Source organism: Ochlerotatus camptorhynchus, unplaced genomic scaffold (assembly GCF_037179485.1).
Source record: "Ochlerotatus camptorhynchus isolate MF236.1 unplaced genomic scaffold, CSIRO-AGI_Acam_v1.1 ptg000055l, whole genome shotgun sequence".
NCBI classification, from domain to species: Eukaryota; Metazoa; Arthropoda; class Insecta; order Diptera; family Culicidae; genus Ochlerotatus; species Ochlerotatus camptorhynchus.
The window spans coordinates 4,096,908-4,119,250 of record NW_027040545.1 but is presented as its reverse complement, the minus strand read 5'-3'; the positions used below and the strand labels follow the sequence as shown (position 1 = coordinate 4,119,250).

Here is a 22,343-nt window from a genome sequence, read left to right as displayed (position 1 = left end):
TCTGAGAAATAGGTAAGCTAAATTCTGGATACAAAACGACAATATTCTATAGCAGGGGTGAATGGTATTACATCTACCCTAACAGTAACAGGTTTTAATTTACGGTTATGGGAACGTCGAAAATCAATTCTCTAACCACAGTTTGATAGATTCGTTAATTGCAAGTTTAGTCATCAACCCCGTACAAAGTACAAAGATCCATTCAATCCCCCGAAAAGTGCGTTAGGTAATTTAAATTTATACTCACCTCTATTACCTCTAACCAATGGAGCCGATCTTGTTTACTGTCATCTCTGACAGCACACTGGTGCTGATTAGATTGAACTACCTCCCGCACCCTTCGGAGGATTCCTGTATTCATGAGCACAGAATAATCCAACTCAAACAAGGGTCAGCGTTCATGCTAGATAGTCCCAAATTGTAATTACTCACTTCCGCGTCATTTCGCAAGGGTGTTCTGAAATTTGTTATCGGTTATCTAATGATCGGTCAGAAGCAATTATAAATTGATGTGAATCAATTAAAACTCTCATTATACCGTAATCCATTCTCTTACCCCATCCTCACCCCCAACGTAGTTGGCTGTGAAATGTTTTAGAATGCACACGCACACACTGCTTTCACAACAAATGCCAACTAGATTTATTCAACGATCAAACATTGCAAAGGTTGCTGCCATCGTCCCGAAAGTTCCCTCAAACTGAATAAAATATTACCCATCGTTAATTATCCGGAAGATTAATTATTTCCCCGTCGGTTTACAGTTTCATGATTAATTCAATTTACACGCCGGACACGACCGTTCGGTTTCGGCGTCCAGTCTGAATGCGAGCTTTAATTACATCTCACGCATTGAATTACAACTTTTCTCTATCATTAAACAACTTTTATTGAGTCTTTTTTCTCACATGAAAATGATATGTACGTATGTTCTACATACAGGAAAGTAAATTGGCTTGAAAACAAACGAAATGTTAATGCGCAGATATGCGAATCGGGAGGGAGGGAGGCTTAACATTGCTACAGGCACTTCAGCTTATTAAGGAGTATTTTAAATAAATTAATGAGTCAGGCTACTGACAACGTTTCGTGGATCCATTTACGCGAACCATCACTAAAGTCAGCCGCAGCGTGATCCACTCCATCCAGAATCCATTTGGTCGTCAAAAGGCCTTCCACCCCGACCGGTCCACGAGCGTGGATCCGAGCCGTCGATATACCAACTTCCGCTCCTAGGCCAAAGCGGAAACCGTCGGCGAACCGACTGCTAGCATTATGAAACACACATGCACTGTCCACATGGTTTTGGAAGTAACGAGCGGCCGAATCTGAAATTTATAATCAACATGTATGACTAGTTGGCGCACACTATAGTAAAAGCAACCTACCATTTTCTGTAACGATCACATCGGTGTGACCGCTACCATATGTGTGAACGTGATCGATTGCCTCCTCCAAGTCCTTCACCACTTCGATGCTGCACTCCAGCGAGCCGTACTCGTGTTTCAGTGATTTCGCTTGCGGCGGTCCAAAGGTCAACAGTTGATTCAACTTAGGACCGGAGTTGATTTTAACTCCCTCTCGCTTGAGCATGTTACACGCATCGTTAAAGAAGTTACCAGCCAGCAGGTCCTCGTGAATCAGAAGTGTTTCCATAGCATTACATGCTGTTGAGGAAAGAAAACAAGGGGTTATTTCACGTTTACTATGCAGGCGACTATCACTTACCAGCAGGGTAATCGCACTTGGAATCGCGAATGATCTTCAGGGCCTTCTCCGGGTTGGCATCCTTATCGACAAACACGTGACAGATGCCTTCAGCATGTCCCATCACCGGAATGTGTTGTGACTTTTGCTGGATGCTTCGAACTAGCTCGCTTGATCCTCGTGGAATAATCAGATCAATGTGCTTATCCATACACAGAAGATCAGTGATCTCCTCTCGAGTCGATACCAAAGAGATGGCGTTCGTGGCTCCAACTGCTCCCAGGGCTTCCTTTACCAGCTCCATCAAGGCTTTGTTACTGTGCGAAGCTTCCTTGCCACCTTTGAGCAGTAACCCGTTTCCGGAAGCCATGGCTAGAGCCGCTACTTGCGGCAGTGAATCCGGACGAGACTCGAAAATTACCAGAAGTACTCCGATCGGGACGGTTATTTGTTTCAGTTCCAGACCATCCGCTAGTTTGGTTCTCCGGAGAACACGGCCTACATTCTGAATAAAAACAAGCGAAAGTTATTAAATCTTCAAATAAATATGCTTTAAATCGAAATCCCAACCTTGTGGCTATCCTCGGCAATCTGCTTCAACCCAATCGCTAAGCTATCGATTTTCGCCGGAGTTAGGGACAATCGCGATAGCAACGGCTTAGCAAGCCCTGACTTTTTCGCTTCATCCAAATCTTTAGCATTGGCTTCCAAAATGAACGATTGCTTTGATATCAGCAAATCGGCCAGAGTGTTCACGCAAAGTGCTCGATCAGAGGCCGACAAATTTTGCATCACTCGACTGCCCACGCGAGCATTCTCCGCCATCTGCTCAACGGGTGTTGCCTTCTCTGCAGTGAATTCTGTAAAGAATGTTCCCACCTTTCGTCCAGTTAGGATATGCTTGATCGCCTTCTCCTGTGTACCATTGCAGATGACGACACTCACTCCACGATCCAGAGCCCATGTTGCCGCCGTAACTTTGGAATCCATTCCACCTGTTCCTACCTTGGACTTCTGACCGAACTTGATTAGGTCCTTGTCAGCTTGCGTGTACGTATGCATCAGTCGAGCTCCGTCTTCCCATGGTGGCTTATTGTAGATTCCGTCAACATCCGACATCAGAATCAGCAGATCAGCATGGATTTCAGCCGCTAGCAGTGCTGCCAAACTATCGTTGTCCTTGATCTTGATTCCCTTCTTCTTACCCGTTCCGGAAACTTCTTGATCAACGATGAACATCGGGGGCATTACGGCGTCGTTCGTGTTAATGATCGGTACAATATTTAAGCTGATCAATTCTGACAAGGTACTGAATAGATTTTTCCTAGTCTCTTCGTTGTAGAAGTCTGGTTCCGTTACCAAAACCTGAGCCGTCTTGATACCGTACTGCGCAAACATAGCATCATACAGCGACATAAGACCAGACTGACCAACGGCTGCGGCGGCACGTGGTTCCAGCATCGTTCCGGCGTCCTGTCGGGTGTGATCCGTCGGCGATAGAGTTTCCCTCATTGACATGCTCATCAGCAGTTCCTGGGTTAGTTTTTGCTTTCCGAAAGCAACCGCCCCACTGGTAACCATGATACATTCCCGTCCCTCCACGTGGTACTCGGCCACCTGTTCGACAATGGACGCCAACCGTCCCAAAGCCAGTCCGTGTTCGTCCTCTCGGGTAATGACGGCGCTGCCTAGTTTAACGACCATCCGACGGGCGTATTTCAACTGACTGCGCTCGGATATTGTAGCACGCTCGCGGTCATGGATCGAGTGGAGTGTACGATTTGCCGGTGAACGCGTCGATCGACCAGTAGCCTAGATTGTGATGAAAGGGAAAAATGTCAGTTGATTCAATGCCATGTCCATTGCAAGCAACATAAAATCGTCATCAATAAATTCAATTGTATAGAATTCCCACACATACATTCTCTCGTTTGGAAAACCATGCGTCTCCTTGTCCATCCAACCCCGATAAAATGGAACCATTTCCAGACAACAAATGCAGATAGTTTTATCGCAATTGAATTCGAACAGATAGCAAGCGATTTGCAATTTCAAAACAATCCGTCGTCAGCAATCCTTTTTATATAAAACAAACGATTCGGTTACTTTTTTGCGTTCTAACTCACACACTCGCTTTCAGAGTGCACAAACAAACAAAGTAGCCCGTGCACAATATTTTTCCATTATCAACGCTCTCGGTTGCATCTTTTCGCTGCTGGTAGATGCTATCGCAGCATGCTTGTGTAAGAGGCGCAAAAAACACACACCGGGAAAAAGGCAGCAAAAAGGACGTGAAACATTATGTCGTTAATAATTTTTCAATGCTCTTTTTTATTATTGCATTAATGCCACTTTGATTGTTGTACTTTTTCTGCTTTTATTTTCAGCTTCAAAAGCACAAGTTTTTTTTTTATATGCTACAGTTCATTTGTTCGGTGGAATGTATCTCTCACTCGCCCGCAGCATTCTCCTTGTGCTTTTTTAATTTATAGGATACCATTTGTTACCGACACCGTGGAAGCGAAGCGTCTATCCCGGGTCCCTGGGAGGAATGAATATAAAAAATGTAATGACACCAACTTGTTCCTTTTTCTCATCGCTATAAATACTCGACAGTGGCGCTCCAGTAAATTTATTATCAGTACCTGCGGGTTGAAGGTATCGATGCCAAAGGGAAGTCCATTGGATTCGCTTTCACCCTTCCACGGAGGAAGAAGTTTATTCATTAATGTCCACTTGCTCCACACACCATTCCATCACGTAGAACATGTGAAACTGCATCTCCGTGGCGCCGTGGAAAAGATGAGATAGTTACGCTCGCTCTGTGGACGGAATATGCTCATAGATGGAACCCGTTCCGGAAAAAAAATTGACGACAGGGAAAAACACTTTTTATAATTGCAACATCGATCATGAAAATTGAATAGGCTTTCATCATGCGGGACGCCTCGGTCTGCTAGCTCTGATTGAAACCGTCGTAGAAGTCCATTCGATTCTGCACGTTCCTCTGGGGGTTGTTTGTTTGACAACAGGATCGCGATAAGGGCGCCCAGCATCGACTAAACAAATGTCTGCTTGCAATCCCGCAGTTGATAGACAGACTAAGTAGGCACGTGCAACATTTCCAGCAGCGAACTTAGGTGAAACGTGAGCCTTCATCCAGGTAGCCGTGGAATTGTTCCAGTCATGACTTATTTATGCGACCTATTTCAATCAATCCGCAAGCTGTTAGTTTGACTTTGTTTACCTATATCTGACGGTTGTTTGGCTAGTCACGTCGGTTCGGTACGTATGATAAATAGGATTCTGACAGGCAATGTGATCGTTACGGTAGGCTGCATTATTGCACTGAATATTCTACATTATGGGGGTAGCTTACATTTCGAAATGGGTCACCCACTCATTCGAGGCCTCGTTCGTCTGAATTGTATAGTAGTTTCGACTTGATCTTTATTTGAAGTTTCTTTTATAATATTTCGTGAAGTAAGTTTTCAGTGCTTGCAGCGTGAGTGTTCCAATTACCGCTCTTGTCGAGGTTCTTCATCTGCTGGTGTCAAAACTGCTAAAATTTTTTAAATTCTTATCATCTAATGTGGGCAGTGTTTTATATTCTGCCTGTCCCTTTTAGGCTATGATTCAGTAATATTTGGCACTATATTTTAGAAATATCGCAAAGGTTTTCTAGACCAGTTTGATGTAGAAAACGGGAGCGCATGGGGTGCACCACCTGAAGCTCGCTTTCCAGCCTCTGAGAATAAACGTGATTTTTTTTTTATTTTATGAACGCATTTGAAATATTGGAAATACATTTTTTCAAGGCCAATATTAAATGTAAATTACAATTAAAAGTTCCAGATTTAAATTTTAATCCGAATTAGAACCAACCGCCGTTAAAGAATCTTAGTGATCTACTTTTGACGAGAAAAAATTAAATTTTTTTTCAGGAATAATACCAGTAGGATTGGAATTTCATAAAATTCTCAAGAAGTCTTTGTCATAGTTCAAGGAGTTCTTGCGGTTCCTAATGATCCTGGAGGTCTTCAAATCATGCAGTCATAAGGTCCACCTATATTAGATCCGTTTGCCTTGCGTTGACATAAATGTGACTGTTAGAAAATTGATTAGCTGTCACTTTGCCGCAACGGGTCATATCCGGATCTAATGAGGGTGCCCTTAAAGATTGCTGGAAATTGAGAAGATTGTGGAGAACTGAGAATTCTGAGAATTTATGGAGCTGTTCTTAATGATGCAAGAGTTCTAAAAGTTCGGTAGCCATAGAAAATTTGGGTGTATTTAAAGTATCGGTATTTCTTGGAATTTCCATGTGTCTAAAGGTTTGATACAGTTGCATCCATTAGTTCTTGTAGTTCATAATATTCCTGCACACTTAGGAAAAAACTACTTTTACACGAGACGTAATCCATACTGGACGTAAATCCTGGAACGTAAACAAACATTTCATGTAAAAAAAAGGTGTTCTGAAACCGAAACATACACACTTAGAAATACCTAATTTTACACGTGACGGAATCCATCTTTGACATAAAGGATGAGACGTAAACAAACATGCCATGTAAAATTAAGTGCTTCGAAACTGAAAAGTTCGTTACTCGACGAAAAGTACGTTTGATTGAGCTGAATTTCGCGTCTATTATGACTCAATTTTGTGTCATAATGACGCTCGTATATGTCTCAGAGAACCTAAATTTACATGAATTTTTCTAAGTGTGTAAGCAAGTCGACGAAGAGACCGTTTGATTGAAGCGTTTCTAGAGATCGAAAAGTTTCTTGAGATACTGACGCTTGCCTTTTAAATTTTGCAGAGTACCAACACAATTGGTGGAGCTCCAGAAGCGTCTGTAAAGATTTTTTGCGCTTCGGTAAAAAATATTAGATATTTGAGAGATGCTGGATGTTTTGAAAGATTGCTGGAGTTCCAGAAGTTCCGAGAGTTCCAAGAGATCAGTTCTTAAAGTTCATAAAGGAATTTGTAAAGCTTTCAAAGTATTAGTAAGGTTTAGAAGTCACTAGAGTTTCAATATTTTTTGTGTTCCTAATATTTCGGGAGTTCTATTGTTCTTTTGTATGAATTCCAGAAAATTCTAAATTTACAAGAGTCCTAATGTTTACTAGAGTTACATAGGGTTCAGGAGGTCATACAGATTTAATGTCTCATGAGTTCTGTAAGTAGTTCCGAAATAGCTAGAAAATACATACAAGCTTCTAATATATATGATTTCAAAATCAAATATATAGGTGGAATGGATTAGGCCAATCTCCTGATCTACAATTTTTCTCAGAAAAATGCGTCATCTGGACAATACAATTTGATATTTTTTTATGTTAAGGAATTATTGTCGAAAAATGCTTTCCTTCAAAATTGATGTACGAGTGTCAAAGTGTCCCTAATACTGGTATTAGGGACAATTTGACCAACATTAGGGACATCAGGGACACCAGTCATAGTTATTGTAGTCATAGCTGGCATTTTTGCATGTTTGCAGTATCAGCAGTTACAGAAGCTCTTAACGTTTTTTTCTCATTCTAGAGCAGCGGGCCGGACGTGGTCTCTGGATCTCAACAATGATATTATTCTGAATTTTTTTTTTTCATCATTATGAATTTTAGCCCGGAATGAATGATAAATAAACAAAATGCAGCTAGAAACACGTGCATTGAACATAGATACAGCCATTTGAAAAAGCTAGTTTGGAAATTTCGGCCTGGCCTGGTCTAGAGTCACTAGAGAGGAGTTACTATACACGAAATTGTGAATGTTCGTAGAATTCGAAGAATTCCGCAAATCTCCGAGTTTTTAATGATCTCACTTACACTTACATAGAGGAGTTTTGAAGCACCCTAGATTATAAGAAATTCCGTTACTCCAAAAGCTCAAAGAATTGCAAGAATTAAACCCTAGAAACACATCCAAGCATTCTTGGAAGCCCCTTTTTAAACTACGAATAACTTCTGAAACAGCTAGGTATGTGCCGGGACGGGACATGACAATCCAGCTTCTCACTCTTCTTAATGTTTTTGATGAATTCCCGTCGAAAATAAGTGCATGGTGTTTGACGGAGCTGACCAATGATGCCAGGATTGCAAAATAATTTTTCTATTTTATTTTGAATTTGATTCGGAGTTTTTACCACACTTTAGCACCTTGTACATCATTTTTTCTTAATACAATAAAAGCAACAAGAAAATCCATCTCTTGAAGCACGCCGTGGACCCTATTTTCCAGCTTTCCTTTGGCAAATATAAACAATTAACAACGCCATTGCCGTCAACATTGATTCCGGCATCACTGCCAGCCAGATTGTTGTGATCCCTCTGTCCTTTTTATTCCACGATTGCTACTGTCAAATCGACCAATCAGCAACTGGCTCGGATTTGACAGCAAATTGGCTCGAAATCGCTACCCGATTGTCAAGTCCCGTCCCAGGGTATGTGGAGCTCCAGACACCATCGCAGCTTCGAACACTATCCATTGAGAAAGCTGGACGAAATTTTTTTCGTTATTCTATGAGCTCGCATAGTGGGGCAGCGAAGCCATTCGTGTGGCCAAAACCTCTAGCGCCGTTGGTTTGCTTTCTACAGCGATACAATGTTGTACAAAGTTGCTCAATACTAAAAGCGCCATCTTTTGAAAGTTTCATATTAGTTCATTTTTACGCCACATAGGTGGCGCTCGAGTCTATCTTTTGAGCATCCTAGCCGAATGGTTTTCAGGGTTGTGTAATTTGAAGTGTTGAGAAATGTTGTCGAAGACATTGAAACTCTATGACTCATATTAAGCGAGATATCGGGCAATTAGGAAAACTAACCTATAAACTAGCGTTTTTTCCTTTTTTTCACCTATATACATCAAATGTATAGGTTTTATACTCTGATAATTATCAAAATGGTTTGACTCATCCAATAAATACCTATTACTTTATATATCATGCTTTATTATAAAGTTTTTAACATTAATGTCTCAAAAAAGTGATGCATAAAAATGTCAATTACTCAAAATATAGCAAAAAGTAGCAGCCAATTTTTTTACAGTGATTAGTGTGTACCTTGCTGGGTAAAATAACGACCACAGTTCAACAGGCAACTGCAGGCATTTTCGTGTAGGATGCATGTATGGTGCCGTGAGATCGAATCGGTTAAATAAAATGCTAAAAACGTCCAGAATGCCGCAGATCAAAATATCTGCGACAGACAAGTTGCAGAAACAGTCAAACTGTGCAGGTTTGATTAGAAAATCTGCCTAGTCTTGCCTAGTTGAGAGCCGGCAGAACCTTTGAAAAAGAAGCGTAAAAAGCCTAGAAGAAGTAGAACTAGAGGAACTCTTCATGACCCCCATCTGACAAAGGTTCATAATAATGTTTTAATTAATTGTAGGATTGTTTTAATAACTATCGGTTCCGTAATGTTTTGATTTGAACAGTTGATATTTATATAACCAAATATACAATTAGAAAAAAAAAGTGTCTCGTAGACCATCTTTACTCTGACCAAATTTTGGCACAATGATTTTTTTTAGCATAAATCTTTCAATGGTTCTACCTAACATCTATTCCTGAAATTCAGTTTCAAAAGTGTTAAAAAGTTTTTTTTTTAATATGTTTTTATTTCCATTAAAGTATCTGCATTAATGAGTTCCTCAAGCCTCCTTCAAATACTTTCTGGACCTCAGAGGTGAACCAGCCTCAGGCTAAAAGTCTCCTTAATGAAGAAAGCTTAACTTAGCTTCTGGATCATCAATCACTCTTGTCGGTTATAAAACATTTCCATAATTGTTTTAAATTGATATTTGCATCCTTTTCAATCCAACCTACTAACGTACGTTACATTCTTGATTATAAATTTCCCTCTCGCTGAGTAATCGCTAATAATGACGTTATATGGTACTCTTCTTCGTCCTCCGGCTCAGCTTCCCCATCAGCAAAAAAAATATATATATATATGCTCAACCGTATCATCACGTATCACGCGAGCGAACGGTGAACATCACATGCTACACTACGCCAGGCAGTCATAGTCCGCGGAGCAATCATTTGTCAGATAATAACCAGCTGATGGCGCATCCAAAACAAATGACAGGATTTGGTGGCAAATTTTTTATGATGACACATTTTCAGAGAGCACTAACCCTGTTAGAATACTGCTCTGAAATGCTCTGATAAGGGAAAACATCAACGTAACCATGGAGATTAAAGCTGAGTGCTGATCAAAGTAGGTTAGTAAGAACCAACATCTATCTACTTGCTATGCCAACCGTACCGTAAGCTCTCCGTTCGATAAACTTTTTTTTTCCTTAGGATTCTATGCGATGTCTGTATCGAGAAATAATTAATCAAATTACGACCCATTCTCGAACAAAGCATCCAATCAATTGTAGCGAATGAACGTCCTTGCTGCATACGCGTCTATTCAATCCTTAAAACAATGAAGCTTCCCATCGGTATAATCTACCATCCATGATGATGCTTGGTACGCCAATCCACCGCCTACTAACGTGGGTTATCGGAAGCACTCCAAAGCTCTATGAACACACCGAGAACACTGAGAAAAAGCGTTGCTCTAGAATGGCAACTCTTCAGTTTTTTTTTTTTTGCGTTTGGAAGGATGACTATAATGATGACCGAAATGATGCCGACGATATCATCAGGATGGATGGTATATTTTTTGTTTGTTTTCAACTGACGCAAGAGCACTGAGGACTTTCAATGATGATAACGATCAGAATGCTGATATTACCCGCAATTCCATTAAATAGTGCGATGTCTCGCTTGATTTTGCAGAAATGATACGCTCTGCTCGCGGTTTGTGGGAAACAAATTTTCCGTGACATTAGTAATATGGCATTTTCGAGCTCAATAGCATAGAAACGATGGTAATTTCACTGTCCTTGCTGTAACCCAAATTTCAAGAACTGCTAGGATCATTTGTGGAATTTTTGGCGGTTCACAAATTATGGTGTTGTTGTTTGAATCACAACAAACTCTGAGACGAGGAAAATTTTCCTCCTTTTAGCTTGAGTGCAAGCTTCCCCATATAACCAAACCATTCAAAGTCCGGATGGAATTATACAACAAAAAACCCCAACAAGCAATTTGTTTACAAACACTTTACAATCGTCGATGGCCGGCGGGGGGCGCTTTGATTGATGTAATGAACTGTATGAGCAGCTGATTGCAGTCATACTAACGTTCGCTGCTACAATCGGAGGAGGAACAGGAAATTCTCTTTAGAAAACAATCAACGTAACGGAAAGTTAAGCTGTAGGGTGTTTGTTTTATGTATGGCTACAAGGAAGCCTATCATTCAGTTAAGAGTAACGAATTATTAGTTGTTTGCTTTCTGATATTGTTTGAATCAAATACATGTTATTTACGCATGTTTTGGTTTAACTTATGCAACAAAAGGCGATCGTAGTAAAACGGTGTCTCTGGAATAAAAAAACTTATTTAACAAAAATCAGTATCGCTGAAACAACCACCAAACGAAAGCTTCGGGTCACCCCTTTCAGACTATTATTAAAATGTTCTTCATCCCTTATAGAACATTTCCATAATAGCCTAGACCCCCGCCTATATTTTTTCGTATTTTCTTTGATTTACTTTCACGTCCAAAAATTAACTCTCTCGACCATTGAAGCCCAAACAATATATGGAAAAATGACCCCTGATAGAACATTTTGAAACTAGCCACAAAGGAAAGAGGGACACATAAGAGTTCGTTTGGTGGGTATTTCAGCGATATTGTTATTTTAATATAATAATGTTATCCTACTAGAGACACCGTGGGTAGATTCTGCTACTTGTTCCTGGGAAAAATAGATTCTACATTTTATCATTGACAATTAAGCCTACTAGTGTTTATAGGGTCAATTAAAAATTTAAATATTAATTAACAATTGATTTGTTTGCCAGCTCAGCGGATTCATCGTAAATTGCTCTTGGCCAAAGTACGAGCTAAAACGCAATAGGTCTTACAACCACCCAACTACACATCATTAGTACAATAGTGACGCAAAATGGCTGATTTGACCTATCCCATCACGGCGGTATTATCAGGCGGAACTATTAATGTTATCATAAGTATTTCCACGCACGTGTCTGTAACAACAAACGTAACTGATTGAGATTAAGTTACACACATTTGACGTCAATTGAACTGAGATTATGCTCCACATGTACATAGCGCCTGATCACAATCCTTGTATTTCAATATATGCTGAGATGATGACCAAAAGGTAGACAATGATTGCATCTCAAGGCCTACTTGATACGTCAATCATTGTGCGTTTTTTTTTTTTTTTTCCTTTATTATAGAGATTTTTAGCCATAGGCTAGTTCATCTCTTAATCATTGTGCGTAATATTTAAGGAAGTTCAAATGATTAAACAATGCGCTTTCAGCCCAGAGAATAACGAATAAGCTTTTATTCAGCTTTCAATATTTGTTGAGAATAGTGTTCCAATCGAACAAATCAATGATTGATCTTTCACATTCGTCCCATTTGAGTCTAGGTTTTAAAAAATAAGCTGGTGAATAATCACTTCCTTGCTAGGTGAACATATTTTGAATAGGGTTTTTCACTAGATGAATTTGATTCCAAGCTCAAAATCGCTAAATCGTAAAAATAATAACTAATATGTATCCTGATGAATGTGGGCGTCTTAGTAAAATACCTGTATAATGAGAGAGAGAAGGATTAGTATTTTCCATTTAATTCCACTACTTTATTTGCTTATCCTTGACAGATACGCGTATTTCGTCTACAATGTGCAGACTTCTTCAGTGTCTTCAGTACAGTCGAGTATTAGTACAAGACACTGAAGAATTAAATCGAAAATACTAATCCTTCTCTCTCTCTCATTAAACTAATATGTCTTGCAACGTACATTCGCCAATATGAACAAATTAGAGTTTGACATATGAAATGCTTTTCATGTAGCCACTGGCGCAAAGAAGGATGGGGTTTAGGGTTCAAACCAACCCCCTCCACCCATTTGTTTTGTGGTAAATGGGAGACAACTTCTGCATTTTTCATAAAGTCAACTCTCTCTTAATCGATATCTCCCTAACTCGATGTTCCCCTAGGATACTTCTAACACTTTTCCCCTAACAAATTTAGAAAATTCACCTCCGTAACTCCTAGTTGATTGTGCAACATTTGATTTAATTTAAACGCTTGTTGCTATGGTCCATTTTTTTCACTAAATCCTTTATACACAAAATCTCGAATTAGAAATTGTTTGTCCTAGATTCTTTCATAATTCAGGAGAAAGTCCTGACTTCCTTAAAAAAGCTGCTTCTAACTACCTCCGGAAGTTTCTTCCGATTCAATCAGTTCATTAATTTCCTCAGACGTTCCCGAAAGATTTTTCTGACTTCCCCTGATATCACTTAACACAATTAGTAAATCTTGATATATCTGAAAAAAAAAAATATTTTCTTTCACATATAATTTTCAAACGGTGCAACTTATCCATGCCATGAATTGTTACATTTTAAAGCCATACCTATATTAGTAGTTTGAAAATAATAAAAATTGAATATAATGCGCCCATTGGGTAGCCAATAAGTGTAGCATCAATGAATAAAAAATCTTTGTTTTAAACAGAAAAGTATTTTTCCGCCAACAAAAATAGTTTGAATTTGTCAGAGCACACTTTGTTTTTTTGGCAGAATTCAGCTTGTTTTTTTTTTGCTGTGGTAGAACTTTAACAGCGTCGGTTGGTCTCTACTAGAGAGGGTCCAGGACAAGAGAGGAACAGACTGGCTGGTTTTAAGCTAAACGGACTGTCAAAACCAGAGCCAATCGAGCAGCGCCTATCTTGATAGCATTGAAAGTATAACCAACAATCAATACGAAACTAACGATTTTAAATTGGCTCATCACTTGACTAGCCTATTGGTCCCAAGCAAACGATTAACGTGCCCTATTCTAGTCGAAATTCTAGTACTACGCAATGTTTGTTTTGATTCGCTATGATAGTTTGACAGATAAAATGAGGGGTTATTGGTTTTTCCTATGTTTCGAGGGGTGAATCGATTAGCTTGGAACCGAAGATAGTACCAGAGCTGAGCCAAAAAGTTGAGCACTTTATTTCGGTGCGTTCTAGTCTTAGAGTTACCTCTATGGTATAATCGCCTAGGCATACACACTAATATTTTGTTTTAGTGTTCGGTAAATTTTTACCGAAATCAGTACAGTTACCGAACGATCAAACTTTGACCTTCATTTTAAAGGCTATTGAATTTGAAAATAATTTCAAACATGTTTAAATGATCAAATCTTGTCATTTTGGTGGAGATTTAGTTTCAAAGTAGCTAAAAAGCAATTGAATTGTATTGCATAAATTTTACCGAACAGTTCAGCTGTTCAGATTTCTGTAAAAATTACCGAAGTCGGCGATAATTTCTAAGTGTGTAAGATGCCAATGCAGTTTGAATCTGCTCATTTCTTATCCTAGACTCTAATAGATAATCTACGGTAACTGACAGATTGAAACTTTTGAATTAATTAATTGAATATAACTTACTGTTTGTCATATATTTGATCACTATGTTCAGTCAACTAAGAGCACCCGCACCAGTGCGTTGCTAAAGCTATTTTAGCAACCTCCACCAAACGCAGCACCCGCACCGAGGGTTGCAATGTACACCGGGTTGACAAATATAGCAGCGCGATAGCAACCGACCCAAGTGTTGCTATCTATGAAATGTTTGTTTTGTTTTTCATTTGAACATTGTGATATATGAATAAATTTAGATTTTGGACAAAAATTTGGACCCAAGAGACAGCAAAGCATTCCTAGATTGTTTTAATCAGCTTGTTGATATGCTGCATGAATCAATATAGATTTGAAACCAGTATGTGCACTCTGGTGGTCATGGAACGGTCCTTCGAAAGATCCGGAACATCCGTAAAGAGGGCTAATTCGTAGAAAAGATCCTAGAACTCCGGTTTTTTTAAATCACTTATTTTGATGCTACAGTAATGAATTTGGATCTGGGACCAGCATGTGAACTCTGCTGGCCACAACCAGGTCTTTCGGGAGGTCCGAACCAATAGTAAAATTGAAAAAAAAGATTCAAGAACTTCACTATTCACGTGTTCTGAAGCTACATGTATGAATTAGGATTTAGGACTAGCATATGCAATCAGGTAGCAGCGGTGTGGTTCTCTGGAAGATTTTGAACATCCTCAAAAGTAGATAATTCGCGTAAAAATCATTGTTTTTATTTGGATTTCCCTGAGGTTTTTAATCTTTCCCGAAGTTTATTAATTTTTCTATTGTTCCGGAAATTTTAATCACATAAAATTTTCTGAAGATCTGACATTGTTTCTGAAGCATCGCAAAATTCATGAAATCATTGAAATATCTCATAATTTATTTGAATCATCAACTTCCCAAAATATAATGAAACTACCAAAAAATCTATATACTTCTCCGAAGGTCTCTAGACGTTCTTGGAGATTTCTGAACATTTTATAAGATCTCGCGATTTTCTTGAACATAATCTGATCGTCGTTGAAGTTCCTGCATTTTTTTGCAGTTCTTTAATGGAACTTCCTTAAAATGATCTCACATTTTTCTGATGCTCATGTAAAATCTCTTATGTTTCTGAAATTTAAATAAAGGTCTTGGTACTTTGAAAATTCGGTACTTTCGGAAATTCTCAGAGTTTCTTGGAACTTCTTAAACATTCTTCAATTTCCATGAAATTAGTTTTTTTTTATTTTTTATAAATTTTTTTATTTTTTCCATTCCTGAAGTACTCTCAATTCTATTGAAGTTCATGATAGTACCCTGAACTAAATAGAACTGTCAAAAAAAATTCTCGAAGTTTTCCTGAATTTTATTGAATTGGCCGGAATTTATCGGAGCTTACGCATATAAATCTTCGTACTTCCCTGAAAGTCTGAAATTTCTTGAATTTCTCGAAGTTATGAAGTTATTGGGAGTGCCGTTGATATCTCTGAAATACCCTAAAGCTCTCTAGTTTAACTTCTTTAGGAAGTTCTTTAAAATGTCAATATTCCTCGAGCTATCTCCACATCTCTAAAATTATTTTGACTTCCCTAAAGTTCTCTGGATATCCCTGAATTTCTCAAATTTTCTTAAAAGTTCCTGCAGTTTTCCAAAGGTTTTGGAACCAATTTAAAAATCCTGAAGTTTCCACATATTTTGCGGATCTTTCCTTTTGTTTCCGCAGTTTGCCTATGAAACTGCCTGAAGTTTACGGAACTTCCCTTATGTTTTCCTGATGATGTTCCTGAAACTGTTCAGAAATTAATGGAACTGCCCAGAAGATCTTTAAATTTCCCTTTAAGCATAGATCTTCTGTGTAGCTTTCTTAATATTTTCAAGTTCATTCCCTGAAGTTTTTTTACTATTCTTAAATTTTCAGAACTTCTTGATGGTTTCCTCTATTTTACTAAAATAAATGGAACTGCCATAAAGTTCTTGAAACAAACCTAAAGTTTTAGGAACGTCCCTCAAGTTCTCAAAGTTTTCCTGACATTCATGGAACTGCCCTAACATTTTCAGAACCTACCCGAAGTTCACGTAACTTACTCATAGGTCATTAAGCTTAAATTTTCCTGAATTTAATTTAAACTGCCCTGAAGCTCTTGATCTTTGCTGAAGTAAATTTTCCTGCAATCTATTAGATTGCCCTGGAGCTGTCGAAACTTACTCTTAAAGATCTTTTAACTTCCCCACATTTCTATCAATCAGAACTTCTTAAAGGTTTCAATTTTTTCTGATGTTCATAGATCTACCGTATTAAATACGACCAACCGAGCTTGATAAATTTACAAGCTAAAATATGTAATCTAGTAATCCAGGTGGGCACCCGAAAATGCCTTTATGCATTTTGGTGCGCAAACTTTATAAAAAAAAGCATACGAAGATCGATATTTCGATCATTTTCACGAATTGATCACTTTTATGGATGTTCCGGATCTCCCAGAGGACAGTTTCGTGACCATCAGTGTACGCATTCTGGTCCCAGGTTCAAATTTATTCATGTAGCACCACAACAAGTGATTTAAAAAACCACTGGGCTATTCGGATCTTCCGGAAGACCGTTTCTTGATTACCTGGGTCAGTACTTGGATATTAACCTTCAATCTGCAGTCTTCGTGGTTAGATATATCAATATTGTCGAAAAAAAAAAACAATCACGAAAATCTGTGATCAATTTCAATTCAAAGTTCGACGATAAGTTTAGCAGCTATCGGTTCGAAAGCCGAAAACGTAAATTCACAATCGTGATAGCAACGACCGGTGCGTAAACAAGTTGCTAACTAAAATAGCAATGTCTGAAGTTGTCAAACTAGCAGCCCGAATAGCAACAGTGGTGTGGGTGCTCTAAGACCAACTAAAGCTATTTTAGCAACCTCCGCCAAAACGCAAAAAAAAATGAAATGGAAGCTCTCACAACGGACTGTAGCGTACAAGCAAGTTTTCCCACAGTAAAAAATTCCATATAAAACCTTCACAAGGTGTTAGGGAAAACGAACTTTGTCTGAATAGTTAACTAACATTAATTTTACAAACATCCAACGACTTCATTACAGAATCTGCTGTGGAGGCTGCGCCAGCAATTGACTTCGGCTTGTGAAACCATCCCCGTTCAAGTTTGGCTTGTTATCAATTATGGATTGCATCCACCGAACTTTTACTTAGCCAAAAACCAACTACCACCAACTTCAGCTAATCTGAATGGTTTTCCATTTAATCGATTTTCCACAAACACACCGAAATCACCCGCAAAAGTTCCATCTCACAAGAAAACATCGCCTCATAGGCCCAAACAAGGGAACTTACCTGCTCCCTCAGGTACGTTCCCACGCCAGGACTGCCAACGACCGAAAAACTTCTGCCATTTTTCAGCACCGGTTGCTGGTATCTGCTTCGCAGCAGTGCCACACGACACAAACTCAAGCCACGCCAACAAAGTGACATTTTTCACCAGAAAAAAAAACAAAAACTTAGTAACCACTGATTTACAGCCTTGGTTGCTTTCCACCTAAAAAAAAATAGCCAAACTTTGCACTCAAAGTCTATTTTAAACTGGTTGGTTATTTAACACACAATGTATTCTTGGCGGGTTGCCTAAACTAAATCACAGCATTATCACTTAACTTTACAAAATGAACTAAATTTGTAGAAAAGAGAAAAGATCACTCGAGAGGACTTTCCAATCGAATGGCTCAAACTCAACTAATCGCAATCGGGATTAAAGCTTGACCGTCCGGAATCGGTCATTCTGCGAAGGGGAACAGTCATTCAACAAGACACTCCTGTTTGTGTTTGCACACTACCTACTCTGGAAATCAGTCAGCAGTCCGATAGTGATAAGGCCAAGTGCTATATTTACAGCTTCTCTGTCCAGACGGATAGGACAAAGGGATCATCAGGAGGAAGAGAATTGAGAAGCGCCATACGTCATGATGAAGTGTTTGTGCTCTGTTAATGCTCAATAGGTAGAAAATGATGATTCAACAGATAGAATCCGTTTCACGGATGTTCTGAATAAATACTACATTGCTCGTTTGGACAAACAATTCTGTCACCCACGGCCACGATGAGCATCCGGATGATGTGACCTACACTACAATATAACCTGAATGACACGGCAAAATATAACAACTATTTGCATTTTTATGACCGATCATAGTTCACTTTGTTTCAAGTAGCGGTATATCAACATAGCAACCCGTTGTTGTTATTCTAGCTCACATCGACCGCTTGAACGGATTGACCCCCGTGTGTTCCTGATGATAAACCCTCGATGCTCACTCATCAATTGGGAATGGTTGAAATTGTGGACTTAATTTTTTATCAGATTGTGTCATTATCGGCAAAACCAACACCCAGAAGTGTGAACGGTAAATAACGACCCACAGGATATGTGTATTTAGTTTCCATTTTCGGTCAGCGGAGCAGGTAGATGCTAGATTTACGATTCAGATTTTGGGATCAGTAAATTCAATTTCCATAATTGATGTGTGAATAACCAATTTATAGATGCACGGGTTAGATGGGATCGGTTTGAAAACGTAATTTTGCTCGGTCAACCACGGTTCACTGCATTTGGCTTGTAACCTCATTGGTCAGCAAAAACCAAAATCAACCATTATTTCATGCTATAGGGTTCAATACCGCATTATCCGCTTCATCGCAACTGAATGCGTGAATGCAATGGATAGTGATGACGTTTTGTTTTACGTTTTAGCATTAATTCGGTTACTGAGCCCGACTAATACGAATTAGCAAAATTAGCATTTGAAAACTTCAGTCTGCTAGACACATCAGAGAAGGTCATGAGAATAGGAGCCTGCTGATCGAAGATAACCACTGCCGCATTGTGGGCCCATCCCGGCAACTCTCAGAGCGCTGTGCATGGTTTCTTCTATAACAACAGTAGCAGCTGCGATTGACCCGATTAAATTGAGCAGCGGTGACACTAAACCGGATTTATTGCCGCAATCTCTGCCAAGCCAGTTTACTATGTATATGCTTACGAGCTGCTTATCAATTTCGAGACAGTACGACTGGCATTTAAGTGATTGGCCGACAGCTCTGTGACATATCAGTAACAGAGGCGCTACTTTACATAGAAAGGTACTGGTGACCGTAATTGCCACTAGTTAATGATCACGAATGTGTCGTGATGAATAATAATAAAAGTTTCCAGCCCACACCGTACCGAGAAATGTAAGATTCCATTACAGATTAGTATAACAAGTACACAGAATTGGTAATGTTCCACTACATGACAATGTGGTAATTGGAAAGTTTTTAATATGTATAATTTATTAATTTTAATGTTAGCTTAATTTTCGAATAAAGTTTGTTTCCTTAATGCACTGTAGCTGGTGAGATGAAAGATTTTTACGAAAATATTCATTCTGGAAAAAATTTTGCGCTACAATTTGTTGTAAGTACTGTCATTACATTTGTTGTAAGAAACATATTTGTTGTAAGAAATCCACACTTACAGTTGATGTCCATGACACATGTTTTTCGTGCACGGAAGAATGGTCCTGTTGAGCAGCTAAACATGATGCAAAAAAAGAATATCGCATGTGGTAATAGATCAGGCATAACCAATTTTAATAAACTGGAGTTTGTAGTAGAAGCAAATAACTCTTAACAATCAACAAATACCACAAAGTGATCCATTTCAACCGAGATTCTCTTTCAAATCACTACATCACAACAGTTAGCATTATGGAGACGCATGGTACCTTAGAACAAGGGAAATTTGATCATTAGTCATTAGTTTAGTTTACTCACAATCGCAGAAAGTGCAGGAACTCAGCGATTAATTTTTTTTTCATGTTTTCCTGTGGAAAACCTTAGAAATCTGCCGGAAAATGAGGAAAATTGACTAAAGTTTTACTCAGTCTAGAAGTAGTACCAATAGACTGTGTGAATCCAATCTTTACTTTTCTCATATTCGAGTTTTTTTCCTGGACTAACCTGGACAAACATGAGGCAAATTTACTCATCGCTGAATTCCTGCACTTTATGTGACTTATGAGTAAACTAAACTCAAATTTAGGTGATTATATTGAAAAGTCTAGAGAAGTTCAGGAAAGTCTAAATATTTTAAGAGAAGTTCCATGAGCAGCCGGGTAGATTCGAAAACTTCAAAGCAGTTCCATTTGCTTCAGGAAAATTATGGAAACTTTTAGAAGTTATGAGCAGGCTTGCAATTGCTCATTACAGCTAAAATGCTAGTTTTCGTAATTATGAAACTATGGGATACTATGCTGATAATTTATAATTGTAAGAAGCAAGAAGAGGTGGTAAAGCTTGTGTATGACGTACAAAACCTGTCGATTTTGCTTTCAGAAGGTCACAATTAGCGATTTTATGATCGCTGATTGCTCGCTCATCGCGTTGCTCATCGTTACAGCTAATCGCTATTGTGACCCTCTGAAAGCTTAATTGACAGGTTCTATGTGTCATACACACACTTTACCTGCTCTTCCTGCATCTTGTAAATAAGAATCATCATTAAAACATCTCATAGCTTCATAAATCCGAAAAACGGCATTTTAGCTGTAATGAGCATTTGCAAGCTTGGTTATGAGGACGTCAGAAAAGTACAGTGAACTTCACGGAAGTCAAGAGAATCTCGAAGAAGTCCAGAACCATTCACGGAAAAATTTTTTTTTTTTTTTTTTTTTTTCCTTTGATTTGTTTTCCGTCGATCTTGTTTTCCGTGCTGAGCACCAATGCTACCGACGCCAGAGAGGCAGCTCCCACACCTGGACCCTACCTACCTATCGACCCATCAACTCATGAACCGGGGACCAACGGCTTTACTTCCCTTCCGAAGGAAGGCGTGATCAGAGATGTTATGCCTCAGAACATCCCGGCGGCGCCGACTGGGATTGAACCCAGGCCTGCTGGGGTGAGAGGTAATCACGCTTACCACTACACCACCGGCGCCGCTAATTCACGGAAAAATTCCGAGAACTTCAGGAAAATTCTATGATTTCCAGGGATAATCCTTGAATATCTGGAAAAATATAGGATCTCTATGGATTTTGCATTACATCTTATATTTGCAGCAAATAACAGTCACGTTTCAAGTTACCATGTCTGCCGGTATTTGTTTGTGATTCTTATGCACGCTTAAATAAATGGCGTAATGTTCGCTTCCCGATTCTAATTTGTGAACGATGACAGGCTTATGGTGAGGGTCTGGGTTCGACTCTCGTTGGCGAAAATATTTCAGGTCTCAAATATTTTTGTTTTTCCTTGATTTGTTTTCCGTCGATCTTGTTTTCCGTGCACCAATGCTACTGACGCCAGGAAGGCAGCTCCCATACCTGGACCCTACCTATCGACCCATCAACTCATGGACCAAGTACCAACGGCTTTACTTCCCTTTCGAAGGAAGGCGTGATCAGAGATTTTATGCCTCTGAAAATCCCGGCGGCGCCAACTGGGATTGAACCCAGACCTGCTGGGGTGAGAGGTAATCACACTTAGAACTACACCATCGTCGCCGCTGTTATACAAAGTTGTAAGTGCATATAAATTGCACATTTTGCCGAAGGAAACAAATCGCTATATTTTCGTTTTTAGGATTTACATCCGCATCTTTTTACACTAACTTTAAGGGGGTGTGTCTTGCAGGTTAGCAGGTATGAGCAGCTAATCTCATCTTTATTTTGTTCAGCAGCTAATACCCTACTGTTACGTATACAATTCAAGGGGATACCTGATGAATTTTCAAATAAAGTACGTCAATGTTTTGTTAAGTTTTGCTGTTTTCATGAACAATTTTCCAAGTATTTACACTGCTCTTTCAATGCGTATTTAGGTCCCCAACTGTGCTAAATTTGATCGAATTAGATTATAGTCTCGATTTGCGGGGGAATTTTAAATTTTATATGGGAAAATGTATGGAAAACTGAACGCATTCATTTGCTTACCAAAAATCCAAATATTGCTTAAATTTCACCAAAGCTCGGACTTAGATTGAGAATACTATACCAAACATCTTTGTCGAAGCTGCAACCAAAAATGGTAATGAAAACAGCAAAACGTAACAAAACTTTATTAGAAATTTCATTAGGCATCCCCTTAGAGTCCACTA

At 39.0% G+C, this 22,343-nt stretch overlaps 3 protein-coding genes across 3 annotated transcripts in view; 1 reads left to right on the top strand and 2 right to left on the bottom strand.

Annotated features, from left to right (window-relative positions):
• Positions 1 to 22,343, bottom strand: part of FRG1 (FSHD region gene 1) — a 241,689-nt gene that overhangs the window by 159,503 nt on the left and 59,843 nt on the right. The gene's annotated exons all lie outside the window — the stretch shown is intronic.
• On the bottom strand, positions 865 to 17,937 carry P5CS (Delta[1]-pyrroline-5-carboxylate synthase). The gene is made up of 5 exons (XM_065239452.1): positions 17,549 to 17,937; positions 2,278 to 3,519; positions 1,729 to 2,212; positions 1,389 to 1,667; positions 865 to 1,328 (listed from the first exon to the last, which is right to left on the bottom strand). The coding sequence occupies exons 1-5, from the start codon at positions 17,684 to 17,686 to the stop codon at positions 1,069 to 1,071; spliced, it is 2,403 nt and encodes an 800-aa protein (XP_065095524.1). The 5' UTR covers positions 17,687 to 17,937; the 3' UTR covers positions 865 to 1,068.
• Positions 6,319 to 22,343, top strand: part of gogo (golden goal) — a 178,529-nt gene continuing 162,504 nt past the window's right edge. Inside the window, exon 1 of the mRNA XM_065239431.1 lies at positions 6,319 to 6,331. The gene's annotated coding sequence lies outside the window, so the exon portion shown is untranslated. The remainder of the gene's footprint in view (positions 6,332 to 22,343) is intronic.

Bases quoted from the DNA above. Each gene is read 5' to 3' on its own strand.
- P5CS (XM_065239452.1), bottom strand. From the start codon at position 17,686: ATGTCACTTTGTTGGCGTGGCTTGAGTTTGTGTCGTGTGGCACTGCTG. The intron at 1,668-1,728 runs GTAAGTGATAGT...TTTCCTCAACAG, and splicing joins CAAGTGCGATTACCCTGCTG to CATGTAATGCTATGGAAACA. The intron at 1,329-1,388 runs GTAGGTTGCTTT...TATAAATTTCAG, and splicing joins TGTGATCGTTACAGAAAATG to ATTCGGCCGCTCGTTACTTC.